Below are 27,547 nucleotides of genomic sequence, written 5' to 3'. Positions count from 1 at the left end.
GCCATAAGTCATGATTGGCAAGGTCTTCAAGTGAGGCAAGCTTGTAGACTAAGTTTAGGATTTAAGGTTGATAAGAGTTTGTAACTGTGGGGTGAGAATATGTAAAACAAGTTTTATTTTTGTTTCAGCTTTCAGTTTTTCCTTTTTATATATATATAAAAAAGTTTTAACAAATGGAAAACATAAATAAATAAAAAAACTATGTTAAAAGAGATAAAGAAGGAGGAAAATAAAGGGAGAAGCAAATGGAGAATGGAAAATAAAGGGAAAAGAGGAAAGTTAAAAACATAAAAGAAAAAATTAAATTGCTCAAAACTAAAAAATATGAAGACCAATTATATAATTTAACATAAATTTTGTTGATACCGTTACACCGTTAACGGTGGTAATTAATTGTTCAATGACTACAATATTACAACATGTTAACGTGACTAAAACATAACATTTCAAACATAAGTGACTAAATGTAACCAAGATAAACAAAATGACTATTTTAATAGTTTACTCTAATAAAAATTCGTTCAAATAAAATTCGTTCAAAGTACACATCCCTAATATAAGACCATTAATTAAATGTAAGTTATATTACCATTGTAATATTAATAAAATCACATGATTGGTAGATAATAATTAAAATAGATTCATAAAATATAATAAGTAAAATCCCAAAGTCGACCAAATATTGATCCAAATCTATTCAACTCGTAATTCTCGAATAGGTCTCGTACAATTTTAGTCTTAAAATTAAACACATGACCTTCATGTCAAACTGCAGGTGGTGGCATGTAAGTTCAAAATTAAAATGTTCGAAAAGCAATATATTGATAGACAGAGAGAAAATCATGGTTTATACTTCAAACTTCTCTCCTACGGCCAGAGAGGTGTATGGCTGATATTGTTATACATCAAGTTAGACCCTATGAATGTCAATTCCTTTTTTGGTTTTGCTACCTTTGATTACCTTCACTTTCTGCTAGAGTCTACGATTTATGAATGAAATGACTTGTTTGGAAGCAAAGAAAATGATAGAAACAGCAAGAATACTAAAACAGGCAACAGAATTTTAGAAAAACGTGATCTTTCTTTTGATCAACATTATATGGGAAGGGCTAGCTGACTGCTACCGTAGTGTTTCAACAAAACAGTATTCACATGAATAGCGTATGTTGACAAATGAGTGAAACATGCTCCCAGATAGAACATCAGAAACCTGACATCAACAAACACACTAGAACAGCTATTGCATCACAAGGCAGTATCCTGTCAGGAAACTACCCTTCAATCTCTTTAACCTAAGTGTCCAACGCTGATATTTGAATATGAGGTTATGATCTTCCAAATAGTGAATATACCCAATCTTAGAATGGAAAAGACAGAATGAGATTCGCATATAACATTAGAAACCTCGACAACATGTACATTCATTAGCACATCACCACATCAAGTTAAAACTTGCGGGTAGCTTAGCACTAAGCCAATGCTCATCACATTTAATTTATATACCCATATACCATAAACACGCTGTACATTCAAATTTCCTCATACTCATCATGCTTCTTAATGTTCTCACCCCAAGCAGCAACTCTCTTCTTCCGGCAGCAGAGGAGTCCTGCAAAGAGGGCAAGTAACTTTCAAATAATTCAACCATTTTTCCAAGCACACCTTGTGAAAGAGATGGCCGCAAGACAATCGGTTAATCTCCGATTTAGGCTCAAACTCAGACAGGCAGACCGGACAGTCATTCTCGGCTCGCTTGCAACTGCATAAAGTGTCAAATTGAATTGCCGGCGTCCTACTCCGGAACTCCTCAATGTAAAATTCAGATGTACTGAACTGGAAATCAAATGATTCATTTTCGATGGAATCCGGGGATGGTGATAGCGACGAGAGATGGATACCGACAACGTGAAGGATGGATCGAAGTATGCCTTTAATTACAGATATGGATAAAGCTGTGTTTACCAACAGTATACATAGCATTCCTTCTGACGGAGATGGCAGACTTGAGAGACCCATTTCTTGTATATGAATCTAAGTTTTAGCTGAACAAATGATCATATAATGTGTAAGACCTGGAAAAACATAAAACATCCATTAGAATACCATACAAAGAAAAGAAATCAATGAAAAGTAAAAGCAGATCATCAAACTTATCATGGCCTAAACAAAGGGTTTGGTTCAACTATACTCCATAAACTAAAAAAGGCAAATCATCATCTGAGATTTCAAAGGAGAATTTAGATCATTCAAAACTCTGCAGAGCTAATATCTTAGCTAAGATCAATGCTAAAAACACTTATCTTAAGCTTTTCCATATCAAGATCTAGTATGGTAATAAACATGGTCAGAGCATATAATCAAAGTAATAACAAAATAAGGGGAAGGAAAAAGATACCAAATTTCCAATTTGGAAACAAGATAATAGAGATCTAACATTTCATTACATATAAACCAAACATTTCTTTCAAGACCTTCCAAATCCAGAGGTTAAAGATTTGAGTTTGTTTTAAGATAAGAAACTTACACACAAAAAAGAAAAAGGGGTCAACTTTGCTCAGCAGAAAATACCCAGAACAAGAACTACACAAGATTTTTCTTTTCGTGGGATCAACGAAACATGAAGAAAGGAGATTTGGGTTTGGTCTTTGAAGTCAGGTAACGGCTGGCAGGCTGTGCCAATGTTACCATCCTTCTATACTTAAATAGCAACCCCCCACCCTAACCCTGGAAACAAACTATGGTTAATGTTCCGGGTTTTCAGGACTCTATTAGCCCTTAACTATGGTTACTTTATATCATCAATCTATTCACGTCACTTTAGTCTTTAATGTCTTTGAGCTTAACTAAAACTAATTTTTAATATTAGAAGATTAGATGAGATTCTCAGCAGTTATAAAAGGAAGTGTCCTTCTCTTGTTTTGGTACAATATTCCCACTCTTAGCTTAACAGTTTTCGGCTGGAATTTTCAATTTGCAATTTAAGTCAAATAAACTCTCATATAGTAAGTATTCCATTATTAAAGGGTTAATGAACCATTTAGTTCCTGAGAATGATTCTAATATTCAATTTGGTATATAAGTTTAGTTGTCTCAATTCGGTATTTAAGTTTAGCTTTAATATTTAATCTGATTCTTAGACCAAACGATATTATGCAATTCAATAAATGTTTGACACATGTAATCTAATAAAAACCTAAATAATTGATTAGGATAAAAAAACTCAGGTATTGAAATTAAATTTAAGTATTAAATTAAAAATATTTAAGTATCAAAATAAAATTGAAGTCAAATTCAAATATTAAATTGAGACAAAAAAAAAACTCTCAAATATTAAATAGTGAATATTAAAACTAAATCCAGATACTAACTTATTATCATATCCATTTGGTTGGATAAGAAAAAGATATTTATAAAAAATGATGATAAATAGAAACAAGAAATTATGATATACATTTGCGGTGAGGTCCTTTTCCCTTCCTTTCTCTTCATCGTATCTATAGCTACACAGTGACAAGTGGCAGTTACGATGTGATTACTTGTGTCCAATCTTTTTCTCAGCATTCCATGTGTCTTTTCTTCTACAATTTAAACACTAGAGAATATGATTTTGGGTGGTGGGTGGACCGCGCTATTATTAACACTGTCTTTGACTGTAAAATTTTTATATCCCACGTGTCAAAATCTCAGTGGGGTAAGTGCAAACATGTCAGCAGATTAATGGAATTGGGTCAGATTCCCAAACTCCTAAGTTCCCAATAATGATGTTGATTACCCCTTTTTTTTTTACTATTTGTGTTATAATTTATATAATTGCGAGTCTTTTTCTTTATTAATTGAATAAATTAAATTTTTTAAAAATTTGGGATAATTAATTACAATGATAATATTATTTATTAATTGCATTTAATTTTAATTGATATAATAATAAATTTAGTCTTTAAAATTTACGTATTTTATCAATTTAGTCGTAATGTAACAGATTTATCCGATACTATTAATATAAATGTATAAATATTAAGATATGATTGACAAAAGATTAAATTGTTTTCCTTAATTATTCACTTTCAAAATTAATAGAAATTGAATTATTCTAACTTCTTTTAATTTATTCAATTTCAAAATCAATAAATGAAAAGATGCAAACAACACACCAAATAATCATATATTTTAAACAAATGAAGAAGAAGAAGAATGTTAAGTATATCTAAATATAGCATGCTATATCTGTTTTTAGAGATACAGGATGTGGTCCACATTTATTAATGTTTAATTATTAACAGTAAAATAGGTGAGGCGTGGGGACGCTGACTCCTATATTGAGGGCTAATTTGTCTCTTCTTGCCTAATATATAGCATTTTTAGAATTTGGGTTGATGTTTTTTTTTTTTAATGTAAAAAACAATCCTGCTGATATAGTTGAATAAAATGCCGACAAATAAATGTGTAAAAGAGTGGAACTTCTCAAAGCTCCTAAGCTTTCCATCTTATCATTAACATAGAGAGAAGCTCATTGGCTCTTCTGATGATGATTTTAAAACATTATCTCAAAACATTTTTTTATTTATTTAATCAAAAAATTCAAGCAATGTATGATAATTGATTCACTAAAACTACACGTGTACAAACCCACAGGCACTGACTGGCTTGATTGTTTAAGCAAAGAAGCGTGGCCGTCCGATGAACTGTCAAAATCCAAAGGCAAACCCTAAAAGGATTTTCTTTAAATAAATATAAAGGAAAAGAATATTGCTCTGCTTTTATATACCCCAATCCTATCTCAGTGAATTGGAGTTGAAAACGAAGTGTGCTTACGATCTTTGCTTTTCATTTGAAAACCACGTTATAGAGTAATTGTTACTATAATAATTGTTGGAGAAGTTTTTGAAGTATAATTAGTCCAACAATTGATACTACTCCCAATAATCATAGGTATTGTCCTGTGGCTCGAGTTTTAATTAGTCTAGATAAGTGGTACCATGTCTCCTTATAAAGACTAGTTATATCTTGGTTGGTGATTCGATAAACATCACACACGACTTCATCGATTGATTATATACACGTTCTTTAGGTACATGCTCTCTCCACCAACCGAGGCGCTCTCCACGGAGTCGAGAGACAAAACCCGAGTCTCGGAACAATACCTATAATTGTTTGGGACCATATTGACTGCCCAACGGACTGCACTATGAAGATTTCTCACTAAAGAGTCGATCCCCTCAACAATAATTAAATTTTCTTGTAATTACAAGAAATTATAATTTTATAGACATGTGTAGCGGACAAAGTATGATTACATTATAATTCTCACTATCATACATAACTACATAATTTTAAATTTTTAAAAAATATTAATTATTATAAAACTATCAATAATACTTGAGAAAACAATTATATAAACAACTAATGAACTTAAAATCAAATCATTGTATCGATGTGTTAGTCTAAGAAAGTATTCCACAATACAATTACTATTAACAAGAAAAATAAACACCCTATGCAATTGTATCTAATTATTCACGTATTCTATATTTGTTGGGTTATTCCTTATCTACCATTAAACATATACTCCTTGTGATTACCAATTGGTCATTGACCAAGTATAAATTATTAATAAATATTATGTAATTTATTCAAAATTAGTATAATTAATTTATGATACATCATATTTAACATGTTAATTATTTAGTAAGAGAAATTATCCTTTTCAAGAAAAATTTAAATTATGTAAATGAGATTTGTAAAATAATATAAATATGTTTAAAAAATAAAATATATGCCATAAAATTAAAGTGCTATTATTATTGAATAAAAACAACATTTTAAACTTAGATCACGTACGCCTATTATAACAATCTGATTTTTAGTAGGACCAGAAAGTGTGGTTTCGGAACTCTATTTCTGCAAATCGGGTCCATATATAAATATTAAATAATATATTGTTACATCAAATTTTGGATAAGAAATTTTGTCGAATTAATAGTTAATTAAGGCGTAGGAACTAAACTATAAAGTCCAATCGCTATCGATTTTTAATTGGTCAAAGGCTTAAAGCCTTAAATTACAATTAACCAAAGATTCAAAATGGTAAATAAGCCATTTTTCAGTAGGAGTTAGTAATTGATGATGGCATCTTCCACTATTGATAATTAAAAGATTTAATTATGTTAATTAACTTATGTTAAATTAATTAATCTAAGTTAATTAAACATTAATCAAGGTATAAAAGGTTAGAATAGTGGAAGCTTTTCATCTTTACCACCTTTTCAACCGTCCAAAGCCATTATTGAAACCTAAGGAGAAAGGTTTTTAGTCCCAAAAGCATTCGGTCATAAATTTTAAGGTAATTTCAAGTCATTTTCTTATAATTTTTATAGATTTGAGATCATGGGAGGTTGATTTAGCTAGCCCATATACCAATTTTTAAAACTGTTAAAGTTTTTTAAAGTTTCCATTGTTGATTTCTTGAAGAATTAGGCTTGAAATTGATAGATTTTAAGTTTAGATTGTGAAAAGGACTACATTGTAAGGTTAATTTAGTGTAATTGTTAACTTTGTTACATTAGAGACCAAAATGAATAAATGTGAAACTTGTCATAAATTATGTTATAAATAGAAAGTATAAGGTCCCTAATGAGAATATATGAAATCATATTTTAATATGAAGCTAGGAATAGAAAGTTATGACTATTCCGAGTTCAAGGACTAAATTGAATTAAATGTGAAATAGGGACATCGAAAAATGAGTTCATATAGTTCATTTATATCATGTCATAATATGAAAATGTTTGGTATTGACTGGTTGTATAAAATAATTGTATAGATCAATATTTGAATCCAAGTGGAGCTAATAGAGAAAAAGCTAAAGTTGCATATTAGTCCCTAAATATCCATTCTTTTCACATTTTGTTTTTGATTTCTTTTGTATGTATGTATGTATGTGTGTGTGTGTGTGTGTGTATGTATGTATGTATGTATGTATGTATGTATGTATGTATGTATGTATGTATGTATGTATGTATGTATGTATGTATGTATGTATGTATGTATGTATGTATGTATGTATTGGCATGAAAGGCTAGAAATGGACCAAATTGAAATGTTATGAGAAATTTGGTTATTTCAGATTGGTATAGGATTCAAATGTGAAAGTTTAATTTATTACGAGAGTATATATGAAATATGTGATATGTACAGGTACAACATGTAAAACGGATAATTCTAAGGATATGTGATACTTATATGTGTAAAAGATGCTCGTATGAACTTAGTAAATTAAGATACAATTGGTATGCCAATAGGGTATTATGCATGCTTGTACGAGATATGTGATTGAAGACCCATGAACACCTCTATTATGACATATAAGGTAATGAAATCATGTAACTTTTGTTAATATATGAATACTATGTTTGGATGTGAAATATAATTCTCAAACTATTTATTACTTCTAATATTTTGTTTTTATTGTAGAATAATTAAATTATTTGTTTCACTAATGATATTTTAGCACATTAAATATGCATTGCGTTTAAAAATAATAAAGTAGGTTATATATTATTTTATAATATTATATATTATAATTTTTAATTCATATAATAATAATTATATTAAGAATGTTATTAAATTATATATTATTTTATTAAATTATATTTAATAATAATTATATTAAAATATGATTAAATTATTTATTTTATTTTATTAAAATATATTTCACCATAATTTTATTAAAATTTAATAACCATAACAATAATCATCTACCTAAAAAGTTCGCTAAGGGTACTTTGGTCATTTAATCTTTTTACCTTATACTATTATAACATCTATTTCATTCAACCAAACACAAGAATGCTATTACAATTCTATTTCATTCCATTCAACCAAACAATGAAATTATCGACATGTACTCTATTCAATTACAACTCTATTTCATTACAATGAATCAAATATACCCTAAATGAAGTAAGAAAAATTACAACAAATTATGTAACGTGGGATCTTGCCCTGTTAATAGAAAAATATTTCACATGTACATTTAAAAGATAAAGTAAATGTATATTAAGTCCAAAATTCTAACTCATAATTTATTCGGTAACTTTTGCTTTTAAGTTTGCTCATTTATCACTAATGTAATTCTTAAAAATATGGATGATATTTTTTCCATTTGTTTAATTGCTTTTTTAATTATAAAAAGTGGTATTTTAGAAAATAGAGAAAGCATAGTACCCTTAACATAAAAATACATGCATAATTACTCAAACGCTCATTGTTCAATATATATATATATATATGCAATTATTTGTATAAGTACTTTAATTTTTATCTTCCCTCAAGAATTGAAAAATATAATTAGGATGCTGCACTTACATTCAATTCAATAAGACCCATTGATTATAGTGGTTAGCCAAATATATTATACATGCTAATTACAAACAATTATATCCAAATCTAATTACTAAATAGCTTTTAAATACACTTTTAAAACATCAAAATTTGAATAGTTAATCCATTTATGGAGAATCAACGATGAAATTGTTGAAAATATTTTAATTCTTATTTAAAATGATAATTAAATTAAAATATATAATCATAATATTTTGATCATATCTTAAGTTACAACATTTTGATTTAGGTCCGTAATATAGTGTTTCAAAAGAAATTGAAAAATCTAACAGGATTATTTCAACCCTTGAAGCCTAAAAATGTTCAAAAGATGCCTAAAACGACCTTGAAGTTTGCAAAAAAATCTATCAAGGACTTGAAAAGACTACTTTAAAGCAAATTTATCTTTTTCCTTTATGCAAAAATTAAGGAAAAATTATCAATAAAAGCCCCTTTTTTTAAAATTACTGAAATGGGTCAGGTCTTAAATTAATTACCGAAATGGGCCTATTTTCCCCAAAACGCGTCCACGTCAGCACGTTGTCAGGTGACAAAGCAGGAAAATGCTTCTTCAAGGAAGCATTTTGTCCACGTGGACACAAAGTGCTTCATTGGGGAAGCGTTTTCCCCATGTCTGTTTGGTTAGGGTTTTTGGGTTTTTGGGTTTATGATTTTAAAGAAGAAATTAAATAAATAAGGGTTTCGGGTTTAAGGCTTCTTAATTAAATTAATTATAAAATTTTCAAAATTAGATTAGGGTTTCGTGTTTATGGTTTTAAGGAAAAATTAAATAAATTAGAGTTTAGGATTACTTGAGTAAATTGATTATAAATTTTTTAAAAATTAGATTAAGGTTTAGTGTTAAGGGTTTTAAAGGAAAAATAAAATAATTAAGGTTTAGGGTTACTTGAGTAAATTAATTATAAATTAAAAAATAGATTAGGGTTTAGTATTTAGGGTTTTTAAGGAAAAAATCAAATAAATTAAGGTTTGGGGTTTAGGGTTACTTAATTAAATTATTTGTTAATTTAAAAAAACTCTCACGTGAAAGCTCTTTTGCTACAGTAGCTCCTCAAAAAATAATTTTAAGAAGACGTTCCTGAGCAAATAGTGTCAAAAATGCTTTAAGCAGGATGTTTTATCAGCAAAAGTACTGAAAGAAGCTCCCACATGGACGCTCTTTTGCTACAGTAGTTCCTGAAAAGATAATTTTGAGAAGATGTTTCTGAGCAAATAGTGTCAAAAATGCTTTAAGCAGGATGCTTTGTCAGCAAAAGTACTGAAAGAAACTCCCACGTGGATGCTCTTTTGTTACAGTAGTTCCTATTTGGCCTGAGGCTATAAATTAGCCAAATTTTTTTCTCAGGTTGCATAAGTTACAGCAAAAAAAATTAAAGAGGCTAAGAAGGATAGAAATTGAATATGAGTGAACGCATTAGTGCTATTATTTACTATGATGGTGAGGTTCGTCACACCGAGAACGGTGTTGTTTTTTTATTGGAAAATACAGTGCGACTGGTTTTTAACCAGAACATAATTTGATAGAACGTTGTAAAACAATTAGGTGTAAAATATTCGGAACGACCCCAATGAAAGTTTTGTCTATTAGGTATCGATTTTGTGCTTTTGTTGATCCAGTGACATATGAGTCGTTCGACATTAAATGTGCTCATAGCTTGGAGGCAATGGTGCAGACTCATCTCGCTAGTGGAGCACCCTATATTGAGTTATATGTACAATTTACATCACCAAATGATGCACTTGTGACTGCTGTTTGAGAGGTATAAACGACCCCTGCCCGATACTCTGTTAGTGGGTTACAAAACACGGAACTGCCCGTGTTTGGTAGCGGTATGAAATACACAACTCCTACACGACACTTCGTAAGTGGATGGGACATGCACCTCGGTGGGTCGATGTTTGATGCTAGAAATACGTACTGGGGAATGACATCAACTTCAAGTGGTTGGCAATCTACATCCAATTGGGGACATTATGAAACGCCCAGAAGAAAGGATGATGTATTCCCTACGACGTCCATCGGTGAGGGGACCTCTTACATTGCAGATGATAGTGGGTTTGAAGATGACTCCGATGTGGATCCACCTCGAAAGCCCGGGCCCGATGGTGCAGAAGTTGCATTATTTTCTGAACTGAAGCCTATTCCAACCGGACCTGAAGATGTTGAAGGGGGTTCAGATGAAGAAGAAGATTCACCATTCAGGGCATACTCGCCTCCAGCCCACATGCATAATGTCGATCTATCTACAGATAATGCGCTAGAGTTTCTAGATCTACCATACAGAATGCGTGATCGTACAAGTTCATTATTGGATTCGGGTGAATTTGAAGTTGGTAAGGAGTTTTCCAATAAGGATAGTTTTATTGGTGCATTGAAACAACATAGCATCAATAATGGTGTTAACTACCATGTGGTTAAATCCAAATCTGATAAGTTTGAGGCGAAGTGTGCAGTGCAAGACGGTACATGTTCATGAAAAATCCACGCCTTGTTTAGGAAAATGACAGGATTGTGGGAGATAAAAAAGTACAAAGGTCCACATACATGTACTGCAGGTGCAGTATTTAGGGTTTTTTAATAATATTGTTATTATGTAATGTTGCATTATGTAACATACTTCGTTGACAGGTATTTCACAAGATCATCCCAGGATGGATTCAGCTATGTTAGCTAGCTTAATACTACCCAAGGTGAAGGTAGATCCCAGGAGTTCAGTGCCGGTCTTAATTGCCAATATTCTTAGCCAAATGGGGTACACGCCCTCTTACCGCAAGGCTTGGATAGCTAAGCAGAAGGCGTTGGGGAAGATGCATAGTAGGTGAAACGCATCATATAATAAAATATGGCAATGGTGTAATGTGCTAGAGAGATACGTACCAGGTTACATAACAGACCTTAAAACGGAACATGCGTACTACAACGACCGGTTGCTCCGTGGATGTCAAGTGTTCAAACGTCTGTTTTGGACCTTTAAGCAATGCCGAGACGCATTTCTATACTGCAAGCCATTGGTACAAATTGATGGTACCTTTATGCTTAGTAGATATACCCATCGGCTATTGCTAGTAGTGGCACAGGATGGCAGTAGGAGAATTCTTCCAATTGTGTTTGCAATAATACCGGGGGAGTCAGTTGATGATTGGGATTTCTTTCTATCTAGTTCAAGTTGGCATGTGCGCCCCTAACCTGATATCTACGTTCTTTCGAATCGGGGCACCGGAATACTAACTGTAATTGAGCGACAAGAAAGCCTATGGCAGAGCACACACCATCGGTATTGCCTAAGGCACGTTGCTTCCAACTACTACAGGCAATATCCATCTAAAAGTGAATGACGACAAGTGACCAACATGGGTATTTAGTCTCTATTAATATAATTTCGTTTGTCATTTTGAATTTATTCTAAATGAAATAGTGGTATGTAATACTCGCTATGAACTTATATTGGCAGGGTATGAGATCATTTTCATGAGATGTTGACAGTTTTGCGTTCAGTTAACGACGAAGGCTCGGACTACCTCTGTAACATACCTTTCGAACAGTGGACACAAGCATACGACAGCGGTCTACGATATGGTCATATGACCTCAAACCTGGCTGAATGCATAAATTCTGTTCTAAAAGGAACGCGCCATTTACCGATAACATTTTTTGTGCGAGAGACATATTTTTGTTTAGTGGCACTATTTCCAAAGCGAGCAGCGAGTTATGCAGGCCAAATGTAGGGAGGTCATGTATGGCGTAGGAAGGTATTGCAAGAAATTAACAAGGCGAAGGCACGGGCGAACACCATGCATACAGTGTGTCACGATCGAGACAGCCTATGGTTTCGTGTGATGGAGTTTGACAGACCGCACCAAGGTATTACTAACGGGCAATATCGTGTACACGTGAGAAGTAAGACTTGCAATTGTAGGATGTTTGATGCACTTCATTATCCATGCGCTCATGTAATTGCAGCTTGTCAGAATCTCCGTCTAGATCCCATGAGCTTTATTGAAGAAGTGTACAAATTAGAATACATGTACAACATCTGGAGACACGTATTTCTATCGGTTCCAGATGAATGTAAGTGGCGTCTGTATCGCTTGCTCTCTTTAAGTTGTTATCGAATAGAGAATTGCATCGCAAACCAAAGGGTCGACCTTGCTCGACTAGAATACGTAACAATATGGATATCCGAGAAACAGCCAATCAATAGAAGTTGTGCAGATGGTGTAGGAACCCAGGCCATACTAGTAGATCATGTCCAAATCGCAATAGTTGATAGTTGTTGTAAAAAACTATGTTGTATTATTTATATTTTATTACATGAAATAATATAAAAATATTCAAAATATTACCTTCTATTTTATTACATGAAATAATTTTAAAATATTTAAAATGTTTGTACAAATATATTAAAATAAAAATCAATATCTGTGGCCGTCGGATTCAGTGCCACATGGAGGTCGTCAACGGTTATGCGCTGGATTCCTCCTTTGTCCAGCTTCCGGGAAGGTTGTGGTTGCTCCGGCGGAGATTCTGATTCCTCCGATAGGGGATCTGGTTATCGATGTTGGGAGGATGACCCACCTTGATAAAATACTGACTACGGAGGTGTTTGCATCACCAATGGCAAAGGTGTTTGAAACCCATAAGGTGATAGGGATTGGTAAAAAGAAGAGCTCCCCGACAGCCTCTCGTGCGATTCCTCGTGCGACGGTGGCATATAGATCGGCAGTCCACTTGGAGTAATCGAAAATGGAGATGAACCGGACCATACATTCCAACCTGCTATAGGACTAGAAAAATGAAACATATAAGGGTTAGGATACATAAAATGGTTAGGATACGCGCCTGACATCATTTAAAAAGGTTGTGTTGTGGGTGTCGTCGGTTGAAGTGTTGGGCCTAGTGACTGTGTGGGTGCTGTTGCTGGGCCGGGTGATTGTGATAGGCCTGTGTCATCATCTCTTCTTCTTGGATTTAAAGGGCCACATCGTTCTCTTTAAACACGCAATTGTCGCCGCCTCTCCTCTTCCGACAGTAAATATGGCTTGCCATGGATCCTAAACCATGGCATGTATTTCGGCATGCACGCTAACTTTGGAAAGATGATTAGTTCCCGAGTAGGTATATAATCATACCGATCTTCCCACATTTCGATATAGTGTGACCAAAATCTCGGTCAATCCGTATGCAACTGCCGTAAGTTGATTCTGTGATGATCATCCAACATCTCAGGTGCCACGAGAATCGGTTGTCGGAATCCAAATTGTCATAATACTCTGTCTGACTGGTGCATCTCCACGATCGCAAAGTTGACCAATGGAACTTTCACATGCCAAGCATTTAGATTTTGGAAGTATTCATCCGGAATTATTGCCAGAATTGTCGGATCCTCGTATGGTGTCCATTGAAACTATATGAACATGATGGAAATATTAGTTATATACATAATAGTAAATACTAAATACTAAATATGTAATGACCCAAAAATTCACGGGCATCGGAAAAGTACATTATCGGGCCTCCGTCTTAGTAAATTGAGTTCGAAAATAATTATTAGAAATATTTACTAGACTAGTTGTGTGTTTAATTAGGTTTTGGATAGGTGAATTTAGCTTAATTAAGAGTAATTAGTAAAAAGGATTAAATTACAATAGAAGTGAAAGTTTAATTATAGATTAAAATAAAATAAGAGGGACTAAATAGGTAAATAAGTCAATGGCTTAAGTTTAGGCGGCAATAGATGGAAAAATCTTAGATTTTTCTTGATTTATATTATAAAATATTATTAAATTAAAATATTATAAATTATATTAATTAAAAGTAAGATAATATATTATAGGAAACAAATAAGATAAAGACAATTGTGTGGTGATAAAATAATACATGTGTAAAATATATAAAACACACTTGTAATAAAATAAAACATTTTCTTATAATTTAAGTAAAAGATATTTGTGAATAAAATATTATTATATGATTATAATAATATATTATTATTAACTAATGCATAAAAGAAAACAAATGAAATAAAAGAATACAAAAAGAGAAACAAAATAGCTAAAAAGAAACAGAGAACAGACGAAAAAGAAAGAAAGGAAAGGGGAAAGAAAAATAAAAGGGAAAACTAGGGATTTGAAGCTTGAAGTTTAATAGTTAATATCGAGCCTGAAGCATCGGCCCAAAAAGGAAAAGAAAAGATCGTCGAGGATTAAATTTGAAGAGAATTCCGGTTTGTATTACTATAATTCAAATTATTTATTATTTGATGTTAAATTTAAATTATGTGTACGGTAAGCATATAATAAGGTAAGTAACTTTATTCAATTGAATTTGGAAAATTTTAATTGAATAAGGAAAATATGTGTTAGTATTGAACTGTGTTTTAATTAGTGAATGGAAAAAGTATAATTGATATTAAAAATGAATTCTTGAAATAAAAGTGAAAATTAGATTGTGAAATTTATATACCCTATTAACTAGTCGGGCTGAGTCGGATATAATTGGCATGTCATAGGATTTAGAAGAGTACGGGATTTATCGGCTTTGCCGATTAGGCACTTTATGTGTCGTTTCAGGCACCTCGTGTGTCGTTACAGGCACTTATGTGTTGTATATTGATCAGGTACTATGTACCGTTTTAGGCACAATGTGCCGTACTGGTGTGTTTGGGTTGGAATCCGTGTATCCGCCAAAGTCCAGATTGTTAATAGGGTGAATAATTGAAATGAGAAAATCAAATGAATTTGATCGATAGCCGTATTGAATATGAGAAAATTTAAAATTATGATAGGTGATTGAGATTGAAGAATAGCTTAATATTGTATTGTTATTGTCAAATAATGAAAATTTATGAATAAATTGATATTTAAGAAATTGGAGAGTTATATGCTTGGTAATTATAATTCTTTATTTCTATTATAATTTGAATTATGGTAATACCACTGAGTATACAATATTCAGCGTACGGTTGTTTCCGTGCGTAGGATGAAAAGGGTTCAGAGTCTCGGTTCAGCATCCAGGACAATCTCGACTCTTGCATAGAGATTTTGGTGATGTTTTTTTCCTTAAATGAAAGTGGCATGTACATAAGAATTATGATGGTTATTTTGGTATGTTATATAATTTTGTTGTAAATTAAGATATTATGTATTTGATGATTATATTAGTAAAATGGTACAAGTCCTTTATGGCATTGGTATCAAATTGAAATGGCTTGATTAGTTTTATGTGTTAATTAGAAATGATAATAGGATTTTTATTAATTAAGTTGTTATGTCAATATGTCAAGTAAGATTTAAGTATATAAATGCCTTGGTTGAAATACTGGAATTGAGTTGCTTATGTTTTGAAATTTTGCAGGGGGTTTTATGTAAAAATAAGCAGAAATGTTGCCGAAATGTTTATAAAAAAAATGAATGGAGTCAATTAGTGAAATTTATATGTATTTATGAATTATTTTAATATGTTGGTTATTTATTTAAGAATTATTTGTAAATTTTTTGATATGTCCGGTAATGCCTCGTAACCCTGTTCCGACGACAGTTTGGGGTTAGGGGGTGTTACAAAATACGAATTGACTATCTCATTATGTATATCTAATTTATTTAATACTTACTTGTGCTTCCAACCGTTGGTCTAATAGAAGCCGTATATCTTCAAGAGAGGTAGGTAATCTAGCACAACTTGCCGAATGGTTCCACCTAATTAAATAAATTTTTAGGATACGATTATATTTTAAATCTACGTAATAATTGTAAAATCTAATATAAAATTTACCTTGTTATGAGTGGGAATGCATATGGGTGGTCTACTCAAGGACGTAAAAATGGAAAGCGAAATCGTGCCTATGATTGCAATAGTGATAGGCAACCTCCGATTTTCGCTTTATTCGGTCGTGTCACCTCGCACATCTCCCGGTACAATGTTGCCAACACGGCAGACCCCCAACTAAATTCACTAATTGTTCTAAAATCAACGAGTTTCACCAGTCATCTCAGGTGTACAAAGTTCTGTGACAAGTCCGGCATCAGATAACCTCCAATTATCTCAAGAATGTATGCCCGAGCATATCGTATTCTTTCTAGTTCGGTAGAATCTTCATCCGGCTTCGGAATGTGTCTCGTAACCAGCCCATCTCGATCTGACCTCCGTTAATATTATCCGAAATAGCACCCAAAAGCTCGTAGCATACCGCTCCCCAATCACCAGATTGAACAGACCCGATGACTGCGTACCCGTCCATCGACAATCCCAATTGCAAATTCATGTCTTCCAAAGTGATAGTACACTTTCCATATGGAAGATGAAATGTGTGTGTCTCGAGTCTCCACCTCTCTATGAACGCACTAATGAGTTTTGGGTCCAACTTGCACCCCCGGCCTATTGTCGCCACGTGCCAAAAACTCGTTTCTCGCAGGTGATTCTCTATCAACGGTGATGGAGGACCATGCATATTACTGATATAGTATTGCAATATCCGATCTACAGACTTTTATAAGAAATAAAAAATAAAAATTATTTAAAATTGTATAAATGAAAAAAATCTTAAATAATATTTAAAAATTAAATTTAATACTTATCATTTTCATTTGTTAGTGTTTATCATCGAGACGAACTAATTCTTTGGCCATTGCTAACACGATGAAATTTTTATAATTTTAAAAAATAAATTTAAAAAATAAAATTAGAGCTTTTTGAAAAAAATTAAAGAGAGCTTTGAGAGAAATTTTAGAGAAATATGAGAGAATATTGAAAGATTGAAGATAGAAAGGATTTAAGTGTGAAAAAAATGAAAGGGGGGTTTATAGTTTTTTTTTTTGACCGTTGGGGGGTACCAACGGCTATTTTTTTTGACCGTTGGTACTGTAGCAGACATGGGAAAAACGCTTTCTCAAGGAAGCGCTTTGTCTACATGGACACAAAGCGCGCCCTCAAGGACACGTTTTTTGTCCACGTGGACAAAGCGCTTCCTTGAGGAAGCGTTTTCCTGCTTTGTCACCTGACAACACGCTGACGTGGACGCGTTTTGGGGGAAATAGGCCCATTCCGGTAATTAATTTAGGACCTGGCCTATTTCGGTAATTTTTTTAAAAAAGGGGGGCTTTTATTGGTAATTTGCCCAAAAATTAACCTATAAATACATATTATTAGTATTAGAATTATATTAAGTCACATTCTATATTATTCTATATTTTTGTGTTTTCTTCTCGACATAAGTTGCTAAATTCTTTATTCTATTTAAAGAGATTTCGAAGTTCTGATTTATCAAGTTAGTAAGATCTAGTTTGTTTTATTTTTCTTTATCCTTTAATATTATATTTCAATATTGAAATATTTACCTTTGTCAACTAATCACAATTGTTCAATTATTCTATTACTTGTAATAAATAGTATGATCGAGTACAATTCATGTTGTGTAAATAAGTAATCTGGTCTATTATGTGTGTATGTTAGTTAAAATTAGTTCTCTATCATTTTAATACTGTTAATAAATTGAGTCCTAAGCGCTTCGTTATAGGATTATTAAGAATATAATGAAATTGATTATTAGGCGTGATGTCGACAATTATAACTGATTTATTAAAGTATAAATGAAGATAGTTTGACTTGAATTTGGTGTGATTATTTATTTATTTTGTTTCTTAATTTCAACTCTTTAGACTATTTATAGCTTTAATGGGGACACATGACTAATGTTACATTATGTTATATTTATAACTATACATATGTTTAAATACGAAATAATTATACAATGAAAATACAAAATATAATATCAACATAATGCAAATATATGTAGAATTTATTAGTTGTATCAATGAAGAAGATGATAAATCCTAAGAATTTCTTTTGATATTTTTCATATATGAGAGATTTATAATTGTTGTTCTCTATATGTTCAAGGATGTTTCAATATACCTAGAAGCCTAAAACGAAATTATAAATTGAGAACTTTTAAATTAATTAACCATTAGAAAATTAGAAAATTTATATTTTTAGCCTTGGAGATGCTAAATTATCTATTAAACTATTATAATTAATTTCTAGTAACATTTTTTTTCAAATGATAAAATAGTTAATTTATTTCATCTTTGTTGAGACATTGTTGATTTTAGGTAAGATTTCATCGATTTTAGTTTTGAGAAACTTTTCTCAACTGATGCAATAGAAACTGTGTAAGAGTTGTGTGGCCCAAATTCCTGTTAAATAAAATAAGAGATTGCTTGCAAGTTAAGTTAAACAAAATATATTTTCTTTCTAGAAGATTTAGTATTTATTAGTATAATATATTTAGTATTTATTAGCATAATTTATTTGACCTATGAATTTAACCTCTAAATAGGCTCTTTTACAACCATACAAAAACACCCATTAAAATATTAGAACTCATAACACTTTTAGAGAATTTTGTGTTTACGCTTTGAGGGTTCTTTGTTTTCGGGTTTCGGGGTTTAGTTTTATCTCCATCTTTTCTATTATTTGTTCTTTTTCCATTATAGTAAAATTATCTTTGCATGTGGTTTTTTATCCTCTTTTGAGGGGGTTTTCCACGTTAAATTTGTGTGTTCAAATTCTCAATTTCTTCCGCTATTTTTACTTGTTTGTTGCTTAATAGGTCAATCCCCTACAAGTGGTATTAGAGCTAGTTCAATTTTTTTGTAGATTAGCCCGTTCAAAGATAGCAACAACAAGGTTTGACATTGAGAAGTTCAATGGTGTCACAAATTTCAATTGTGGCAAGTTCGAATGATGACAATTCTAGTTCAAATTGGCCTGAAAAAGATCATTACCGAGAAAAAGCCTAAGAATCTAGATCAAACATAATGAGAAGAGCTTGATGAAAAGGCTCTGTCTGGAATCTAGTTGTGCCTCGTGAATAGGGTATTAAAGGAGGTATTGATGGAGAAAATCTCATCCGCCTTGTAGAAAAGGTTAGAAACTCTTTATGCGACTAAGTCTCTAGCTAATCGTTTAGTGTTGAAACAACGCCTATTTACATTTCGTATGAATGAAGATGAGCTTCTTAGAGATCACATTAGTCTATGTATTACACTTTTGAATGATTTAAATAATGTTGACGTTAAGATTGACGATGAATATCAGGCTATGTTGTTATTACGCTCTTTACCCTCTTCATACAAGTCTATCAGGGAGACATTGATTTATGGTAGAGACAAACTCTCATTCGAAGATGTGAAGGGTCATTTGTGGAGTAAAGAAAAATTTGACAATAAGTTTGGTTCAGATAGCAAGGTAGATAGGCAGGCTTCCATTTTGGTAGCATCAAAGAAGCGAGACAAAATGTGTCGCTATTGTAAGAAGTTAGGTCATGTCAAAGCATATTGTTATAAACTGCGAAATAAAAGGGCTATTAAAAGTAACGAGGAAGATGTAACTGGTGCTAATTTGGCCGACGAAAACGGTGATGATTTCTTGTTAGTGTTAACGAGCGATAGCTCCGACTTACGTCCTAGTGGATCCTAGATTTAGGATGTTCTTTCCACATGTGTCCCAACAGAGAATGGTTCTTCACATACAGTTCGGTTGAAGGTAGAGTTGTATGCGTGGGAAACGATTCATCTAGTAAGGTAATCGGTATTGGTACTGTTAAAATTAGGATGCACGATGGGACGATTAGGAACTCTCAGGTATGTACCTGATTTACAAAAGAATCTCATCTCGTTGAGTATTTTAGACTTGAAAGGTTGCAGAATCAAACATCGAGTTGAGCTGCATTAAGGTGTCTCGTGGGGCTCTCGTTTTGTTAAAAGGAAAAATGACCGATAGTCTTTATATTCTAGAAGGTTCTACAGTTAGCGGTGAAACCAGATGTCCCTCATCCATTATGAAGTCGAAGTCAACTCGTTTGGAACAGAGACAACTTAGTCATAATAGGGAAAAAGGTATGACCATTTCGTTGAAGAGAAGTTCTCTTTTGGATACAGGTTTTGAAAAGTTAGTGCACTGTGTTTGTAAAAATCAGACTCGGATTAGTTTTTATTTGGCAGTGCACAAGTCGAAGGCTAGAAGTCTTCCAGCTTCTAAGCACAGATTCGACTCAATTAATTCCCTACATTGTTCAAAATAGGCCGTTGGTGGGCTTTGGCAAAGATGACGTTGTGAGAATTCGTGTCAAGGTGGAGATTGATAGAGTTGTGTGACCCAAATTCCTCTTAAATAAAATAAGAGATTGCTTGTAAGTTAAGTTAAACAATATTTTTTTTTCTAGAAGATTTAGTATTTATTAATATAATATATTTAGCATTTATTAGCATATTTATTTGACCTACGAATTTAGCCTATAATAGGCTCTTTTACAACCTTAGAAAAACATCCATTAAAAGATTAGAACTTATAACTCTTTTAAAGAATTTTGCGTTTACGTTTTGAAGGTTCTTTGTTTTCGAGTTTCAGGATTTAGTTTTATCTTCATCTTTTATACTCTTCGTTCTTTTGTCATTATAGTAAAATTATATTTACCCGTGGTTTTTTATCCTCTTTTGAGGGGGTTTTCCACGTTAAATTTGTGTGTTCAAATTCTTAATTTCTTTCACTATTTTTACTTGTTCGTTGCTTAATCGAGTCGATTCCCTAGAAACTGGAATAATTAACATATTCTATAAGCAATATATGCATTTGAAAAGGAATCAAATCTTTATATAATTTAGTATGTCAATTGGAGTGTATTTTTCAATTTCATAATTTCTTTCAAAACTTTCAATTCTAAAGAATTTTCAATATTAAAACAATATACTTTCAAATTTTCATTATCTAGTAACTTTAATTTTTCTACATCGAATAAAAACTAAAAATATCTTTATATATTTTAAATTGTTCAAATCTATTTTGGAAAGAAAAATTGTTTGATCTATTATGTATAAAAAATAATCGATTTTAAAAGATTTTGAGGGTTTTATTGTTTCGTTATCAACATTCCTATCAATCGTTTATTTCCACGAATAATATGTTCTTCATAAAATTTAGGTTCTATTTTAATCTCAATAGTTATTTCTTTAGCACATGTCATAGCATTTTGAAGTCCATCTTCTTTATATTTTTCAAAAAGAAAAATTGAAAGAAGACCTTTTCATTGTTCTATAGTTACATCAATATACATATCTTTTGATCGTAAGTTTTTGTTAGCTGAGTTCACAACAAATAATATACCAAATAGCCATGCCCGACAAAAACTTAAAATTTTCAAGCTCATGTGTTGCTAAACATTCAAGTACTTCACTTTTAATTTTAGGATCATCTTTAACTTCAATTAATTTCAATAAAGCATCTCTTATTAGCGAAGCGTAAAATCTTATAACTTTAACACTTTCAATACAATTTTCTCAACTTATTTATGACAACGATTTAAGAGTTAGGGTTGTAGAATTTTTCATCTTTTCGTTGACAAAGAAAATAATGAGTATATTTGTTATAATACTCCAAATTAGGTAAAATAAAAAGTAGTAATATAACTTTCAAAGTTAATTAGAATAATATAACTTGGCTAATAAGAGAAATTTAAAGAGATATTCTTCAATCTTGATTCTTAAAAATTCCGAGTTTAAGAAGAACTAAAATGAGAATGAGAGAATTAGAATACCAAAAATATATTGTTTGATTGGTTTAATTACACATAAAAAAATTGTAAAGCAATAAAGCAGTAACTTGATAGGCCTACTTAGTGCAAAGTAATAAATGCTTTTTTCTTGTGATGCCATGAAAGATATAAATAAATCTACATAATTTTGGTTCAACTTACGATAAAAACACTTGAACTTCTACTTAATAGCTAGTTATATACATACACACAGACGAGGCCTGTATTTATTCTTGAGACACCCTCAACATGTATTTTCTCTTTAGAAGTATAACGAATGGTTTGTACTTGAGATTCAAGATGTTTTACCATGCTAGATTTAAGATTTAGAAATGCAACAGTTTAAATCAACAACAACATCGATTAAAAAATAACTCAGGTCTAAATCCTAAATACAAACCCAAAAGATTAATCTTATGAACCAACATTGGTTCCAAAAATATAAAAACAGTAAAACACTCCATATTCTATTCAAAATGCAACATACATGGTGGATATCTTAAAAATATTTACAGATGATAAATCCTTTTAACATTCTTGTTTAAGAGGAATAATCGAATAGTAGTTTTTTCTTTTCTTCTTTTTGTATAAAGAACACACTATTTCATCCAAGTGCATGTGATTAAATCCTTTGCTATACATCAGAAGAGAAAATTATACAATTGCATGTTTCTTGACAAATAAAAGATCTATGGCTAAACATTCATTAGAATAAACAATAAAAACAATTTAGAAAGGGAGCAAAATTAGAGCTGCACACTTATTAGCATGTAACTTAGCATTACAAGTTGGAGCTTCTTAGCATGGCCTGTCAACAGCAACAGCAACAGCAACAGCAGTAGCAGCTTTAAAAGAGGGCTGAGAACACAGAATGTCCAACATAACAAAAACACTGAGAGCATATATATATGGCTTGGAAGATCTACCGTTTTTATTCCCATACGAAAAAATCAAAAGAATTTGAGCAGGTGAATTCACTTGAATGCATTACAGCAGCAAAGGCAATCAACGCGGACCTTGCTGAATGATGCCACAATCTGTTGATTGTTTATGTTTATGGAGAACCATGACCGGCCAAGTTATTCATGGTTTTTTTTTTTTTTTGCACCCAACAACTGGCTTTCCTTGATATGAGGATGGTAAAAAAAGTTGTACTCTCAGCAGCTTCGAGTTGGGTTCAATGGATCATAATCATAGTCATCACCAGCTTTGACAAAGCGTCCCTTCACGCGCTTTCTCACATCAGCCCTTGCTTTTCTAGAGGCATATCTCACTCGCTTTTCAAACCTATCATGCAACACGGAAGATGCTGAACATATAAATGATTATTCCAAACAAGACTAGAAGTAAAATAAAAACCTACAATATAGATTCTATATCGACCTTCCAAATGGATTGTTGACAAATACACAGATGCAGATAAAGTGGATCATAAATTCACATTTGCTTACTTGAGAGCACCACAGTGAAACAGATTCCTTCGGTGGCAGGATTAGTAACTAAAATTGCACAGCCTACAGATTACAATACTGAGATATAGGTAATCGGCATAGACTTACTTCCGTGTTTTCTTCTTTTCCTTGTAACGCATGACAGCATCACTTCGAGTTGCCGATGAGAAGGGAACTTCAGATGGAGGACACCAAGGGGCCTCTCCCATGAGAAGCATTGATGAAGCTCCACAATCTTGGTAATCTCCTCCGCTACTCTCTCCAGTAAGGCCAGAAAATGAGAAGCTCGAATGGTCTTGCCTTGCCGTAAAACACAAAATTGAATTGGTTTTATTGCTCATCATGGAATCAGCAGATGCTGCATTGCTGCATGCTGGCTGGATTGCATTCACCAGTCCAACAGATGAGCCCTAGACAAGAATATTTAATTCCAACCGTAAGAACATTTGCCGAGTAGAAACTTGAAATTCTCAGGGGTTCAAATTAGGGTATGATTATTTACAGTAATTCTCCTAAAGGAGAAAAAAACAAATTTGTAATAGTCAAGCAGATTAATGCTCCAATTTTTGTAAAGCATACATTTGACACGAGCGTAATTGACAAGAAAGTTGCTTTATTAATAATCAAATTCAAGATAATGCTGAAAGATCAAGTACTAGCATACTTACAAACTTGAGAAATCCTACCAATAATGGCTATATAACCAACATGATTTAAAAGAGGGATATTTTCCCAAAATTGAACAAGAGTAAACTTCCTTTTTGTATGTTGGTCATGTCTGAAAATACGAGGTTATTGTTTTCATGTATATACTTCTGACCCAAGTAAAGAGGCATGTCTGAAAGTCAAGGTTATTGACGAAATTGATACCCCCAACAGAATAAATAGTTTCCTCCAAGTAACAGAATGGGAAGAACTAAAAGCTGAAATATCTAAGAATGCCGCGGAAAAAGAAAAGCATAACATCTAGGAGAATGGCAATACTACTAAAAAAAATAGATGATACAGATACCATAAAGCAAGACGAAATGAGATGAGAGAACCTCAGCAGCCACTGCACCCTGGTAGGAATCAGTAGCAGACATGTCCTTCGTCCCAAATAAGCTATCAATCCCACCATTCCCAAAAAGTTCTTCAGAATGGTTGAGAGTTACTCCAAAGAGTTCTTCATATTTTTCAAGGTTCAAATCAATTTCATCCATGTTGAAATCATCATAAAGATCATCTTTGCAAACCCCAGGACACTTTGTTTGAGGACAAGATAACTGCAAATTAACAAAGGTAAGAGTTAGTCCCCAAACAGAAGATATTGTATCTACTAATAGTCAAGGAAACATGCAGAAATTTTGAATAATGAAGTTTTCACACATATGCCAAAAATGATTTTGGATCATATAATGCAAAAATTATCTTGTTTCCTATAACCTTCACACTCCCCCTTTCCCACTTGATTAAAAACAAAACTGTAGAACTTCAATGATGTAGATGGATGGAATGCGTCCAGAAAGTAACTCTTGTGTTTAGAATAGGAGAGATCTACATCCAAGTTTATGAACCCATGGCAAAAATAGGCATAAGAATAAAAGTAAAATTGAGGAAAAGGTTACAGTTTAGTAATCATACAGTGACGGCTGAAATGAATCATCTACAATATTACCCTAAAATTTAAGTTGCTTTTGGGCCAAGTAACAGAAATATCCAAAGAGACCAATAAAAAAACAAAATGAACAGAGGTTTAATGAAAGAATGAAATCTTCTACATATACCAGAAAATCCATTCAAGTTCAAGTAAAAAAGACATCCTAGATGTACCTTTGCTTTCCATCATAAAATGTACTCATAAGAAAAGCAAGGAATAGAAATTGGCATATAGTTCCTCCCCAGAAGAAAAGTTAGCACTCAACAGTCACTGTTAATATGTTTTTCCGCATTAAGTGCAGACTTTAGAATGCATTAGCAAATTTAAACCCGCTTTGTAGAAATACTCATCGTAGTTGTTTACTATTACCCCATTGAACTCAGATAGCAAGGGCTAGGAAGTACCTCAAAAATATTTTATCTAAATTCATTAAAGATAAATGTTACATATTCATCATTCACCTCGGATAATGATGTATCGGTTGTTCCAGCTGGCTGATCAAGTAATCCTGGTCCAGATCTGAGTTCAGGAATTGAAGACCCACTCCAGCTACTTCCCCTATCCACATTGTAATCACGATTAACTTCAGCATCACCAGTATCATTCTGGCTAATGGTATTTTCGGTAGGGCACCAGGAAGTCTCAGTGATGCTCATTTGCCTTAATTCCTGCTCACATGTAGATTCACCTGCGGAAGGGGATTGCGAAAAAAACGACCATATGGAAGAAAGTTCTGCGGAGGATGGGCAACCAGAATAACAATTAATTGTTTGCCTCCTATGTGTCGAATTCAAGGTAGAGGTACCGTGACCCATCCAATCACAATTCTGACAGAGAGATACCCTTTCTTCAACACATCTAACAAAAGCAGGTTGTGAATTGCATCTTTCACATAACAATGTTCTCGAATGACGTTTCGACAGTGCGTTAGCAGAATGGACGTTTCGATCGCAAGACAAACATAAACAGGCAGCATCAGACTGGCAATATACCGTTGACGGTTGATTTCCGCAGAAATCACAGATGTAACCCATTCCAATCACACTACCCCAACAAAAGCTAAAACTTTTCTCTAAAATTTACAGACTTCCAAGCAAACAATATATCAACCAGGGCAAGTAGCATCAGAGATGATCATCGACTCCGCTATTTCTCCTTGCACTTCAATAGCTATCAAAGGCAAAAAAGAGAAAAAAAAAAAGAAAGAAAAAGAGTTAGCAATTACAAGAGAACTCAGTTCATGTATGTTGTAAGAGCATGCTAATCAGTAAAAAAACTTAAATATCCATTGATTATAGAGGTTGCTTAATTCCTACTTCTAAAACAATAATGATACGGCTCAAGGTCAAATTCTGGAAGACACTGTAATCATAAAAGGCTTTCACGTGATCAGCACTATTGAAGGGGAAAAGTCTCAATAATGTTATGATCACAGCCAGAAAGTGAACAGTTTTAAGCACCAATAAATCAATGCAAAACACAAACTCATAATAGAACAAGTAGAAAAAGAAAACATACACTCATAATCGATGACGACTAAAACAGTAAAATAATATAAGAGAAAACAAAGAAAAATGGAAAAAGAAAACAGTTTTAATAAAAAGGAAACAGCAGTGGAATATGCATTCCAGGAAAAAGAATTATAAGCAAAACTAATTCCATTTCAGAGCATATTAAACAAAACAATCTAATATCATAAATAAGGTAAAAGGTTGAACGTAAATCAAAGAAGAAAGCTAGAACTATAATCAAAAGATTTAAACTCCATAATCAAAACAAACAGCTTAAGCAGGAAAAAAAACAGATGATCAATAAACAAACCAAGAGACCCAGAAATACCAACCAAAATACAAATTCAAAACCCAGATACAAAAAAAAAAAAAACTAAATTAAGTGAAGGACCCAAAATGGAAAATCAAATTAAGAACTAAAATAAAAGAAAATAAGAAATTTACCTTGATTAAAAACATGGATAAGACATAAGAGGACAAGATCGGTTGCTAGCTGTACCATTAAAATTTAAAAATTAACAAAAAAAAATTACGAGAAACCCTAGAACAAAGTGCTTTCCAGAATTTGTCCCTCCCCCCGTTTCTATTATTATTATTATTATTTTCTTTTAATTTTGTTCTTAATTTTTTTTCTGTGCTTTCAGTTTATGCGAGTAAGAGAAGAGATACTGAGATGGAAAGTGGTGGGTGTATATTAGGAAATGTGATGACATAAGCTGAGAAAAAGTGTACAGAGAGAGAGGATAGTTTTTAAATTGAAAATCAGAGAAAAATAAATAAAAGGGCAAAATGGTAGTGAAAAGCAAAGTGGAGCTTTAAAATAAACATTCTAAATTTTCATAATAATATTTTTTTTTACATTTTTTAAAGAAATATTGAAGTAATAAAATTGGAAGCTTAAAATAAAGGCAACTACTTAAAATCCAATTAGAGAAGACAACAACCTAAAAAGTAAAGCCT

General features: G+C 32.3%; 2 protein-coding genes across 3 annotated transcripts; both read right to left on the bottom strand.

The window, feature by feature from the left end:
* Positions 1-1,358: 1,358 nt before the first annotated feature.
* LOC105803666 (probable E3 ubiquitin-protein ligase XERICO) lies at positions 1,359-2,690 on the bottom strand. Its single transcript, XM_012636015.2, has 2 exons — positions 2,525-2,690; positions 1,359-2,072 (listed from the first exon to the last, which is right to left on the bottom strand). Exon 2 carries the CDS (start codon positions 2,014-2,016, stop codon positions 1,567-1,569), a length of 450 nt encoding a protein of 149 aa, XP_012491469.1. The 5' UTR covers positions 2,017-2,072; positions 2,525-2,690; the 3' UTR covers positions 1,359-1,566.
* A 19,898-nt stretch (positions 2,691-22,588) lies between these two features.
* On the bottom strand, positions 22,589-27,331 carry LOC105803687 (zinc finger protein CONSTANS-LIKE 9). 2 transcript variants are annotated; one of them, XM_012636051.2, is made up of 5 exons: positions 27,032-27,331; positions 25,538-26,246; positions 24,481-24,702; positions 23,546-23,847; positions 22,589-23,273 (listed from the first exon to the last, which is right to left on the bottom strand). In XM_012636051.2, exons 2-5 carry the CDS (start codon positions 26,108-26,110, stop codon positions 23,144-23,146), a joined length of 1,227 nt encoding a protein of 408 aa, XP_012491505.1. In that variant the 5' UTR covers positions 26,111-26,246; positions 27,032-27,331; the 3' UTR covers positions 22,589-23,143. The 2 variants fall into 2 exon arrangements, with proteins under 2 accessions (XP_012491505.1, XP_052489585.1); XM_052633625.1 differs by lacking the exon at positions 27,032-27,331 and having other exon boundaries at positions 25,538-26,867.
* Between the last annotated feature and the right edge of the window lie 216 nt (positions 27,332-27,547).

This window comes from Gossypium raimondii, chromosome 7, assembly GCF_025698545.1.
Source record: "Gossypium raimondii isolate GPD5lz chromosome 7, ASM2569854v1, whole genome shotgun sequence".
NCBI classification, from domain to species: domain Eukaryota; kingdom Viridiplantae; phylum Streptophyta; class Magnoliopsida; order Malvales; family Malvaceae; genus Gossypium; species Gossypium raimondii.
This window is presented reverse-complemented; position numbering and strand designations above follow the sequence as displayed.

What these genes read in the sequence shown, in the direction of transcription:
- LOC105803687 (XM_012636051.2), bottom strand. Translation starts at nt 26,110, where the DNA reads ATGGGTTACATCTGTGATTTCTGCGGAAATCAACCGTCAACGGTATAT. An exon ending in AGGGTGCAGTGGCTGCTGAG is followed by an intron (nt 23,848 to 24,480) that starts GTTCTCTCATCT and finishes ATTCTTGTCTAG; the next exon opens with GGCTCATCTGTTGGACTGGT. An exon ending in GAAAAGAAGAAAACACGGAA is followed by an intron (nt 23,274 to 23,545) that starts GTAAGTCTATGC and finishes GTTGCATGATAG; the next exon opens with GTTTGAAAAGCGAGTGAGAT.
- LOC105803666 (XM_012636015.2), bottom strand. Translation starts at nt 2,016, where the DNA reads ATGGGTCTCTCAAGTCTGCCATCTCCGTCAGAAGGAATGCTATGTATA.